Genomic DNA, 12,371 nt, shown 5'->3' on the forward strand with positions numbered 1-12,371 from the left:
GAATTTTGTTTGGTTTGCAAGATGGCATGTTGAAGAAGACACGTGATTGCACATAAATAATTGAGCATGTTCATGCGTAGAAAGAAAGGGACATGAGCATGTGATTACATGCTTAGTCAACCACATTGGAATCCCTTGACACAAAACAGAGAACGACCCAATGATGCACCTCGTACCCACATAGTATTAGAGACATAGACTAATGTAAGCATTAGATAAGGATAGAAAATAGATAAATAGATAGAAAGGAGAGAGAGAAAGAAGGGTGTCGATCCACCCGACCACCCCCGAACGAAGGGATCAAGACGGACTCGAGCCTCGATCGGCGTCCCATACCACCGTCGTGGCGTCGAGTCGTACCTGGTGCTGGCGCACTCGCTATAAGAGTTGACCCACCACAAGACAGAGTCTCGACGTAGTCAACAAGATGATCAAATGAGGGTAGCTAGGCCTCTTATTTATAGCGATACCCAAGGCCCCCAGGCAAGTTCACACTTGGCCTAATGGGTTGTCTCAATCCCGAGGATTAAAAGTAATCCTCCCCTTCTTTACACTCTCGTTTAACCCTCATATTTATCCACGTGTATAGAATACTACGGTAAATTCTCACCACGGGATATTATATGGTCATGCCCCTAACACATAGATCTAGCTAAGTACAAGTCCTTCATTTGGATGCTAAAATGGAGGTGAACTAACTAAAAACATGCATATAAACGGTATTTTAAAATGTGACTGAAAGACCTGCCCAAATAATTGTTAGGAAACAGTCCCTCCGGATGGGATGACCCGGTGAGAACCGGATGACGAGTACCCGGCTACGGAAGACCTGGTGAGAACCAGATGACGAGTACCCGGCAAGCGCCGGATGATGCAGGCCTGGTGAGGAGTGCTCACCGGATGGAGGGACATATTCGTAAATATGTTTTCTGAGAGTCCATCGTGGCTATATTTGTAAATAGCCGAAAAGTCATATTAGTATAAATATGACTTAGGGCAAACTTAGAGGATGTTGTTGTCATTCTTGTTGGCGCTAGATCAGAGAGCGCGTAACAGTGTACAGAGAGAGAGAGAGAGAGAGAGAGAGAGAGGAAGAGGTCGTTGCCTCTGTTGTAACCGCTGCTTGTGGCGAAGATCGTGAGCACGAGGTCGTTGCCTCCGTGAGCTCACTGTTGTAATCATTGTGATATAGTGATAGCTTGGAGTCTGTGAACTCCCGTGGTTTTTCCCTCTCAGGGTTTTCCACGTTAAACATCCTGTGTACTCTTCTCTCCTTTGTGTCGTGCGTTCATTATCCGTTTTTTGTGTTTGATTTTAGACTCGGTTGTGGCCAAGCGTTGTTCATCGGAGCGTGTAGTTACTGTCAATAATTTCTAGGATTTGGACAATGATTTTGCATAATCTCAGAAGTTCTTTGGATAATATAAAAGGTAATACGCAACAGACGGAGCTCAAGCGATTGGAGTTTCATGCCACCTTGGACAGGGGCATATTTTATAAACAGATTTCTAATAAGGTGGAGTGGTTCTACTCTATCCTGAAGTATTTATTTAAGCCAACAGTTAGACTGTAGAAAAAAGAGGCTCATTACTGACAAGTACATCTTGTATTATAGCCTTAAGGGCGTTTTCTTAATACTAATGTAGTATCTTTTTTTGGAAAAAAATAAAAAACATATATATGAGTTTCTAATATTAGGATGTGGCATACTTAATTATGAAAACAACATTTGATATATCAAATGAATGAATGTGCAAAATTAGCATTTGTATACATTTTCTTCAAGAGATTCCTACATTGAACCTTTGTAAGATATAACCAACTTTGAACCATCTATGTGGTCTTCTATTTGTAACATCTTCCTTGCACTCAAGTATCTTTTAGAATATTTGGGACTGCAATATAAGCTATAATTTGCTAATCTTCAATATGAGCTTGCATACAAATCAATTTGAAGCTCTATTCAGTTGGCTACATATGACAATCAATGTAATAATAGGCACATGAATCTACAATCATTCTGTGCATAGATATGTAATGATGATATCATGCTACGTGAGAATCACACAAAGGTAGGAGAGGTCAAGAATTGCCATAGAAAGAATAGTACATACATGCATACCAAGAGATTCAGGATTAAACACCACATACATAATACAATCAATCACAATCAAACTTTTCAATAACAATCATGGAAATTATAAAACTTTTAAACTTTTATGAGCATTTTGTGAAATATTTTAGGATACAAAAGACAAAGGGCATTCAATTGAAGGAATGGTAAAATGAGCATTTATGTTGTGCTTGCTATACGCATATATACGTATGTATATACTTTATCTTCACTAAATAATTTGCATTCCGCACACTGAAACATTGTTGGGTACTCTTATATATATTCTATATCATAATAGCAAATGTTTTCCACAAACATGCTAGCTTTTGACTACTACACTGCTTTTTTTTCATCATGACCAATCAAGCTCGGACAACTACAATATTCCCCTGGCCTTTCAGAAGACAAGCAAAGGGGTTGTGTTTGTGATATACTACCTAATACATGGACAGGTAATGGAATTTGGAAACTCAGAAGTCTCACTCAAGAACCCCAATTGTACACCTGATCCCCTCTCAAAAGATTCCTTCAAAAATCCTTGTAAAAGAAGTCGAGTAGTCAGGCCTTCGGCTTTCCCAAAGCGGACAAGATGAGATGTGATACAATGACAATCATTGGCTTAACTCAACCAGGGACAAAAAAAGAACAAGATTCCTCACAAACACGGAGGAGTCCACATCTTGTCCCGTCTCCCCTGTAGACATATACATTGACACCACCTTCGCTTGACCAGGGACAAAGGGAGCAACAAGACTACCAAGTAACAATGAAACTATCTTAAGCTATACATATCAAGAGAAGTAAATTGAAATTGTAATGATTGTTAATATATTAGGCAGATGGCATAAATGTTTGTTACAGAAGTAGATTTGATTGTATCCTGTGTAGAAGTTGTGAAAAGCCTAGTGAACCACAAGCATTCATTCATCAAACTGATCAAAAAATGGTGTGTGATATAAAGGCTCCACCTTTACATCTTTTACTACCCATGGCCTCCTACACATTCCCCCCTCTAGAGCTATATAGAAGCCTTCCTTTTTAGCTATGTAGTTGGCAATCAATAATAAACAGAACACACTGAATAGGGGAGATCATTATTTGCCAAACATTCTATAAAAGTTTGAAGGAATTGGCTCCATCTGTGGTAACTATAACCCTGGAAGACAGTCGATTACCCTTTCCTCAATCCGTTCAATTTATAGCTTTTTTCCTCTTCTTTTCTTCCTTCATTTCTGTGTGTGAAAGCCACTCAACTTCTGAATACATTTGCCTAAAAGCTATAATGCTTCACTGCACATTCCAATGCTTCTTCACTTGGGCCCAAGATTTCTTTTAACTTCTGCCCATTTTTGAAAATTTTGAATGTCGGGATGAACGTGAGACTCTCGTCTTTCGTGATCACAGGATTCTCATCCACATCCACCTATACAAAAGAATTAACCAAGAATACATCCATTCAACTCAATTGGAGAGTAAAGAAGAGAATGCCAAAAAATATTACACACCTTCACAAAATGTACACACGGATATCTTGTGCATAGTTGGTCAACAAACGATGAAATCTCTCGGCAACGATCACTTCGTTGGGTGACAAATTCTACAACAGACAATCCTACAAAAGAATAAAAATAACAAATTAGCTGAAGTTTAAAAAAATTTGGCTATTTTCTCACAAAAACATGGCCAGCAAGGGGGGGCTAACCAAGGCCAAGAGTTCAAATACATAGTTGGCCCCCCATTTATATGTTTTTACAAGGGAACGTGTTACTAGCTTTATCCTTAGTAGTTCTGTGGATATCATCATATAACCCTGGTGAAAGTTTTCATGTTTCTTTTTCCTAACTTCATGGAATCAATAACTTACTGGGTTTCAAGAATAACAAACTATTTAACTTCATGGGAGGAATGTCGGTATTATTGACTTTAACTTCACTATCACCAACCTTTAAATGGGATATTGATTACATGTGCAAATTTATGGATGGATTGATTAACATTTACATACACATACATCATGAGAACTAGATTAGAGATTAAATTAGATAATTCGATTAATCAGAATGGCAACTAGGAAAATTTGGTATGGAAAGCATTAATGCATATATATTTGAATATTAAAGTATAAGATTCATGTGAAAATGAAAAAGAACGACCATGCTAGTTTTTCTTAATGGAGTTCAAACTTACAAACTGACACATATACATACATACATACATACATACATACATACATACATACATACATACATACATACATAGGGTTTAGGGTTTAGGGTTTATGTAAATCAAGAAATTAATTTCACTTCATTTCATTTTCAGTACAAGAAATTGACCATTTTGCAAAGGAAATTCACAACTAGGCTACTCAGAATAATAGACTGTATACTGTATCTATACTAAGTAAAAGAGTTTGAGCTTGCCAACCTGGAGAATTGACAACCTCTCTGAACTGATCTCTATCAACAACCTCCTCCACACCTCCACCAAATCTCATCTTATGGATCTCCTCGCCTCTTGACTTCTTCATTGCAACTTGCAAATCAAAGAAGCCTCTGGCAACCACCATATCGTTCGGCAATTCCCGCCTCAAAACCTCATAGTCCCTGAGGGCATCCTCCCATTGTTCGAGCTGGTGGTAGGTTCACATTTAAATAAAACTTAATTAAATAAATAAGCGCCCTCTCATCATGATGGGTTTTGTATTAATATGATACAAAATTAAAAGAATACACAAGGTTGTACAACCACTAAGCAAATCAAAAACACCTAAAAAAGACAAATAAAATCAAAATGGAATGGAAAAATGCTTAATGTGATAGACCACAAGGGTATATATCTCCATTGTCAATGTGCATAAGAGTCATCAATCAATCTCTCTCTCAATGGACTTACCTTAGTGATACACTATTAATATTTAGGCTTTTGACTCAAGGTCATGGGTCCAAAACCTTACTTTTCACACATCTCTGCTACACTGTGTATCCCTTTTTCTAAACTATTTGGTACATTTTATATCACTCCTAAACTTCATGCCATACCGGTGTACCGAAATAATGACCTCAGTCTCAAAATTTGACACAACCATCTCAACTATGGCTCAGTTGGCTCTCTCTCATACACATTGGTACGAGCAATGCAAAGAGATGTACCACCAACTTTGTACAAGGTAAATCTTGAGGAAATTATACAAACAAGTGAGCACTCTCAGCACACTAAAAAAGGTGCATCTGTGAGGATGCACGATATTGGGATTTGTACCAACTCTTAACGAGCAGAGACTCATGGCCACTACATTGCAATGTATCAGTAAACCCCAAACCCGATCAAGGATCCACAGCTACAGCATTCTTAGAGGGAGAGCTTATATCATGCCCCTCACCAATACCTAATACCACAAATATCCACCAGTACATATGCCTTATTCAACCTTAATCGAGGATGAGGACATCCAGCATCTTCAGCACCGTGCACATAATTGTGCCTATCCAGAAGTCAAAAGATCCCCCTAACTAGACACCTAAACCTTATCATGATTAGCTATGGCCACACTCTCCAAACTTTATAGATCGGTGGTTGAACCAGGTATTAGAACTTACACTAAGGTTGACAAGATGCAAGCCCCAAATAAACCAAGATTTGGGGGTGTGGTGGACTAAGGCTCTGGATATTGTACCAAGGAAAAGTTTCCTACAAAGACTCTGCATACTGAAAACTCCCTCCAACATGTGCAGGCAATATATGCATAGATGAGCAAGTATTGGGATCATTCAAGTGTGTTGGGGCACTACAGATGGATGCCCCACTCTCCCCTGACCTCCGTAGACTATATTGATGAGGCAATGAAGGTATTGACAGCTTAGGCACACAACTACAACCTTCTTTCTATTATTCACATAAACTTGGCATCTTTATCTCAACCAAGTCTACTATATCACATCAACGTTGTATCAAACAACCAGACCCCAGAGTGAACCTGCAAAGGACAAAGGCCATAATATTCCACGCATCTATGCTGATAAGGTAACTTCACCCTAGAAGGAAGCTATGTGGACGTAGTAGATTTATATGTCTATATAGGTGTCACAATTAGAAGCACCATTGCTAGCTTCTCTATGTAAGATTGCCTCACTTAGGGATATGCAGCACTAACCATGCTAGAATGATAATACCACCAAGCATAACTACATGAGAACCTTGTATCAAGGTATGGTTATTTGACATCATGGTCATCCCCACCCTCATGTATGATGCACCATGTGGGTTTCCCCTTCCATGTGTGGACATAAATAGAGTTCCCACTAGTCATGATGTTGTGACAGAAATACATAACAGAGTCTCCACCACACATGAGATCATCTGAGTTGAATTGTCTGCACCCTTCATGATGGTAGAAACATCATTCCAAATAGTGAAACCTTGATAACCAACTCCAGCCATGCTACCTCAAGTTATGTGATGGAGAGGTCAAGAGTGAAGAGAACTTTCTGTACAGGTGCCCAACTTATAAGGCACTCAGAAAGAAAGAAAGAAAGATACATTAACGTCTTTTAAGAGGCCAAAATTACATCTTAAGTGTTGTCTCGTCTTTGAGAACAATAAATCAAAATAAAATAAGCATTACTCAGTAAATATAAAAGTAAATAAGATAAAAACAGATGAGGGAATCTGGTTTTCAGCACATATGAGATTCTCAAGTTAGATATATTGTAACTTTTGTCTTCGAAGGTTCTCTAGCATAGGTTGATCCAGAATGGAGAGGTCTCTGAAGCCAGGGAAGCACCTCCGATGGCAGGAGATAATGGCAGTTTTTATGGCGTAGTCCACCTTTTGACAGAAGTTGGAGATGGCTAGCCCACCTCACTTTGGCCAAGCCTTGTTCTCTCCATGTCCAAATACGCATGAATATGAAATCAGTATAAGTGGCCATTGCCTTGATCTATCACTCACCCCATCCCATACATATAGGTCATGCACTTCATGCTTACAAAAGCATCCCAAGAATCATTACCAATTGTAAAGACACCTCATACATTAAGATCATTATCATGGATCTTTACTAAACCTACATCTTTTTTTTTCAGTACAGATAACTGAAAGTCCTCCAAAGTTGGAATTATGATTTGTCTCATAGGACAGTTTCGGCCTCTGGTAGACATTAATATATCTCTCTTTCTTTCTCTCACACACAATGAACTTTGATCAAACCTCACCTTTGAACTACAATTAGCCCGTCTCATAAGCGCTTTGATGTAATTCGGCTGGGCATTCAGTGCTGCATTGCAGTCCTCGATAGCCTTCTCCCACTGGCCGATCTTGGATCTACAAGCCGCACGGTTGCATAGGAGGACAGCATTTGTCGGGTCGCTTTCCAGACCCTCCCCATACGCTGCACACGCCTCGAAGAATTTGCCAGCATTGAAAAGTTTGTTTCCAACCCTCCTCGTTTGGCCGACCGCATGTGCCTTCCTTAACAAACCAACTGCTTCAGGATTGCGAGGATCAAGTTTCACAGCTGACTCGGCAGCTTGAATAGCATCATCAAACCTGTATATATAAAGCTTCCTCACATATTAGAGAGAGAGAATTCCGAGAAGACTACATGGGTTAAAAAGAGAAACCAAAAGTCTCAACATAAAATCTCTACTTACCCCATTTTGAGGATGTTATTTATAGGAACACAGTTCAATGCAGATTATCAACTCAAACCACTTTGTGATGTACATCGTGAAATGCCTGCTCAGTTCTAAGGACATGTTTCAATATAAATTGTCAACTCAACTTTACTCCACCTCATGATGTACATCTTTAGATGCCTGCTAAGTTCCAAGGACATAAGACGGTATAAATTGTCAACTCAACCTTACTCCACCTCGTGATGTACATCTTGAGATGCCTGCTAAGTTCCAAGGACATGTTTCGATATAAATTGTCAACTCAACCCACTTTTTTCGGGATATCTAATTGTGGGCACAGGCAGACACTATCTATTTTATAGAAATTATTGCAATGTAGATTCTCAACTTCACCAGACTTCTGAGGGGCGTATTGATGGTGGGTACACAGAGCTAGTCTATTACTACGGACTTATTTCAAACGTAAACTCTTGACTCAACTAACTAGTGGAGCATCACAATGTGGAAACGGATGAGCCTATATATTTTTAAGGACATACATTCTTCAATGTCCATTTTTTAACTTAAGTTTCCTTCCAATGGACATCTCAAAATGGAAATGGATCGTACCTAGTTCTAAGGAAATTTACAATAAAATGTAACTACTCAACCCACTTATCACTTTCTGAGAGTCGTTACACTGCAGGGAGCCTATATAGTTTTAAGCACATAATTCATTGCAAATTCATCCACCCAACTCACCTTCCCAGAGACATCTCTATGTGGGCACGTAGCATATGCAAAAACGAGTCAGCCGGCACCACTCCTAGCTTGCACAAGGAGGCTTCCAGTTTCAGAGCTTCAGTGCATACCACCTCTGCTTCTTCTTGTTTATGCAACTTCAAGAGAGCCTCAGATTTGTAGCCAAGAATCTGTACATGATATTATAGATATATATGTTTATGAGATATGTATGCATTGTCAACATGTATAATATAAGTATAGCATATTATGAACTACGTGAAAGAGCTACCTATATACTATTATGAACTATCTGAATATTATTATCAATATTAGCTCTGAATTTTATAATTCAAGTAGATGATAGGAAGTCAATCTATTCCAATTCTTATACCTGCGGTGCTGAATCCGCTCCGGCGGTAATTGCAGCATTGCTTTCAGACAAAGTGTTTCTCCAATTGCCCATTTTTCTTGCCTCAATGCATTTCGAGATATGGCGTTCAACTATCTGGAGATTCTGCATCTCTTTGGCATCAGCTTGACATGTCACAGCTAAGTGTCTCTTCGCACTCTCAATCAGACCCAGCCTGTAAACAAAATAGAGTGGACATTTATGGAAATGAATATGGAATATTCATAAGTGATCGCTGTGGAAAGAGGCAATGGGGAGATACGATGCACTGATTCTCAATGTGAAAGTATCGCTTCTAGGCATCTACAAGAAATAAATGTATAAACATGATAGTGTAATAGTAAAGCTTATGCTTTCTAATGTTAATGTTGAGATTCAGGCTTACACCACAGGTTATGTCCTTAGTTAATCATGCTTGCCAAAATATTTTTATCCTTTTTTACTTTAAGAACATTAATTACACTTACAATCTAAAAATATCTTTGAAATAAGGCAAAAGCATTTGTATTTTTACTTTTGAGATCACTACATATCAGCTAAACTAACACTTTTCTTCTATGAAGATGCGTTTCCATAACCATAGCATGCCTTGAAAACATGCAAAAGGCCGTGCAGAAAAGAGAAACATGATAAAAAAAAAACAAGGCTCACTCACTATGCATAGACATATCTGTGAGAAAAACGCGAGTGAAGTTAACCTGACATAGAGATAAGCTGCTCTATGGTGAGCTCGAGCATAACAAGGATCTAATCGAATTGCTTCTTCGCATTCTTGAACAGCTTCTCCCAAACGAGCCAATCCAATCAGGGCAGCAGCCCTATTGCTTCTATAAGGTGCATGGTTTGGACAAATTGCAATGGATCTATCATAAAAGGCAACAGCCTCAGCGAAATTCCCCTTCTTGTAAAGTTCATTTCCAGCATTCTTAATCTCCTCAGGGTCATCCATTTGGCACACCCCATGTTTTGGCTCCTCAGCGATCCTGTTACTAGATCTCGAGATGGACCCATGGTTGAGAATGTTTCCCGTAGGTACACTCGGATTCCATCGGCCACCAGCACATATATTACCCAGGTTGCTATTGATCGGATGGGAGATCGGAAGCGTCGCATCATCCGGTTTTTTCACCACGCAGCTCTCTACCTTATCCGTGCATCCAGGCTTGCTTGCTGAGGAAGCTTTTGGTTTACCTAAGTTTCCATTCATGTTCCCGCCACCTAGTATGTTGCCCATACCTCTAAGGCTCACATTTGAGGAACTATCCTTATTAGTATTCAATATATTGCTCCGAGATCCCAAATCTTTGGTATAGTGCCCAGCTCCACCCAGACATGAAGAATCAGCACTGCCATATCCTCCGGTGGAAGATCTCCTCCACGAATCTTTAGCTATGGGGCTACCTCCATCGGACACAGAGAGGCCTCCATTGAAAGAGGCTCTTCGGTCTCCGTCTTTAGCATTGGAGCTTAAGCCCATGAAGATTGGTGGGTAATCCACACTGCCTGTAGACGACCATCTCCTGCCCCCCTCTTTGAAATTTGTGGTAGGGCTTGAATCTGCCCCCACAATAAGACCCCCCTGATTGCTGCTTTCTTTATTAACATTGGCATTCATTTGCTCGCCTGACTTGTAAAGGCGAGTGCTGTTCCCAAAATTCCCACTGTTTGCCCGCCCACTTGTCACTACGGTTTGCTCTGCCGATTTGTGGGTCCTGGGAGAATCATGGCTTCGCAGGCTGGGCCCATTAGAAGTAGCTGTAGCTACATCCTCTGGCTTCTTCTGACTTTGAGGTTCCGTAGTGCTACCTTTAGTAATAGGGTCATTAGCATGTGGATCTGATACCAAAGCCTTCTTGACTTTCCCAGTATTGATAGGCTGAGGAAAACCTCTAGAATCATATAATTTCTCACTGTTCAACGCCACAGCATGATTAGCATGATCACCAGAATCATGGGCTCTGAAAATTGAAGCACTAGAGCTAGCCAGATCCACTGACTTCATCTGGCTTTGAGGATAATCTCTAGAATCACAAAGTTTCTCGTTGTTGAAATCCATACAATTCCTTACCTTGTCGGGGGATTCCATTGGATCCATTGCAGATTTGTTACTGTCGCTGTACTTCTTCGGGTGGATGGGCTGAGAGAGCTCTTCATCCGATGGGCTCGACTTAATCACATTGATAGATCCATACCGCCCATTCCTCGTAGAGCTTGCTTCTTGTACAGATGTTGCGTCTTGTTTCATAGCATGCGCTTTTGGTTTCAGATCTGGGTCCTCTCTGAAGCTTCTACTATAGTGAGAATTCTTGTTAGTAGAAATGGGTTCCTTCCTACTAAAGTTCTCTGCACTGGAGCCATAGCTGGACCAATGCTGATACTTCTCTGCTTCCATACTTGGGTTATGAAGCTTGCTATGGAGGATACCCACATACATATCCATCGCACTATGATGCTTTCTCTCTTCCGCTCGGCATTGAGCCATGGAAAAAGTAGTGAAATATAGTGAGGATTGGATAGATCAGATCTGTAAACGATGGCCCAGCTCAGAAAGTAGATAATAAGGTCAAATAATCAGGCTATTTGTGATAGGTATGAGCTTAAAGTGGAGAAGGAGGCGCGCATTTGACACTTGAGAGAAGGTAGATTTGTATGCAGAGAAGAAGAAGAAGAAGAAGAAGAAGAAGAGGAGGAGGAGGAGGGGAAGCATTGCATTATGAAAGAAGAAAAGGAAGAAAAGACGAGTACAGAAAGGAAAAGAAGAAGTGGGTTGGATAAATAATGAAATGAAAGGAAAAGAAACAGAGGAGCTTTGATTAATTAAAAGGGAGGAGAAAATATGACTGTAGCCTGTGGCTATGGCGAGCTCGGGCTCTGTACAGAGAGAGAGGAAGCGGATTAGAGTTAGAAAAGGAAAAGGAAAAGTATCGATCGTACCATTACTCGGGAAAGAAGGAAAACTACTGCTTCTCTCTGTTTGCGCCTCACACACACATAACCATACCCATACCCATACCCATACCCATACCCATACCCATACCCATACCCATACCATGCCATACATTTGTTCTGTATCATCATACATACATACATACATACATACATATTATGTATACAGTATAATCAAACATACCAATGCAGACCATATGCATTACATTACATGCATAAATCAATCACACAGAGCATACCATACATAAAAACAATCATACATGCCACCAATCAATACATGCATACAGACCAGACCATTATACATACATAAATTAATCAATCGATGACACATGCGCATACATGCCAATTACAGAGACAGAGAGAGAGAGAGAGAGAGAGAGAGAGAGCCATTGTTGCGTCTCCTCTCTCTGTCTGCCTGTGCCTGTCTCTCTCTGTCTTCGCTGTTCAGACAGCATTGAATTGCTTGTTTATGACCTGCTATACCCGGTTAGGTCTCATGCCCCCCCTACTTTCCCGCCACGGGAAAACACGGGATTCCCAAGCT

At 40.1% G+C, this 12,371-nt stretch overlaps 1 protein-coding gene across 1 annotated transcript; it reads right to left on the reverse strand.

Moving 5' to 3' along the window:
* Positions 1-2,921: 2,921 nt before the first annotated feature.
* LOC147864230 (TPR repeat-containing thioredoxin TTL1-like) lies at positions 2,922-11,597 on the reverse strand. Its single transcript, XM_087319996.1, has 7 exons — positions 9,580-11,597; positions 8,864-9,056; positions 8,491-8,660; positions 7,327-7,660; positions 4,541-4,745; positions 3,622-3,728; positions 2,922-3,539 (listed from the first exon to the last, which is right to left on the reverse strand). Exons 1-7 carry the CDS (start codon positions 11,361-11,363, stop codon positions 3,387-3,389), a joined length of 2,946 nt encoding a protein of 981 aa, XP_087176122.1. The 5' UTR covers positions 11,364-11,597; the 3' UTR covers positions 2,922-3,386.
* Between the last annotated feature and the right edge of the window lie 774 nt (positions 11,598-12,371).

The sequence above is a fragment of the Azolla caroliniana genome, unplaced genomic scaffold (genome assembly GCF_043228905.1).
Source record: "Azolla caroliniana isolate FFs.n. ecotype wild unplaced genomic scaffold, voAzoCaro1.0.p SCAF_5, whole genome shotgun sequence".
NCBI lineage: Eukaryota > Viridiplantae > Streptophyta > Polypodiopsida > Salviniales > Salviniaceae > Azolla > Azolla caroliniana.

Bases quoted from the DNA above. Each gene is read 5' to 3' on its own strand.
- LOC147864230 (XM_087319996.1), bottom strand. From the start codon at position 11,363: ATGGCTCAATGCCGAGCGGAAGAGAGAAAGCATCATAGTGCGATGGAT. The intron at 8,661-8,863 runs GTATAAGAATTG...TATCATGTACAG, and splicing joins GAGCGGATTCAGCACCGCAG to ATTCTTGGCTACAAATCTGA. The intron at 4,746-7,326 runs GTGAGGTTTGAT...ACCTACCACCAG, and splicing joins GGGCTAATTGTAGTTCAAAG to CTCGAACAATGGGAGGATGC.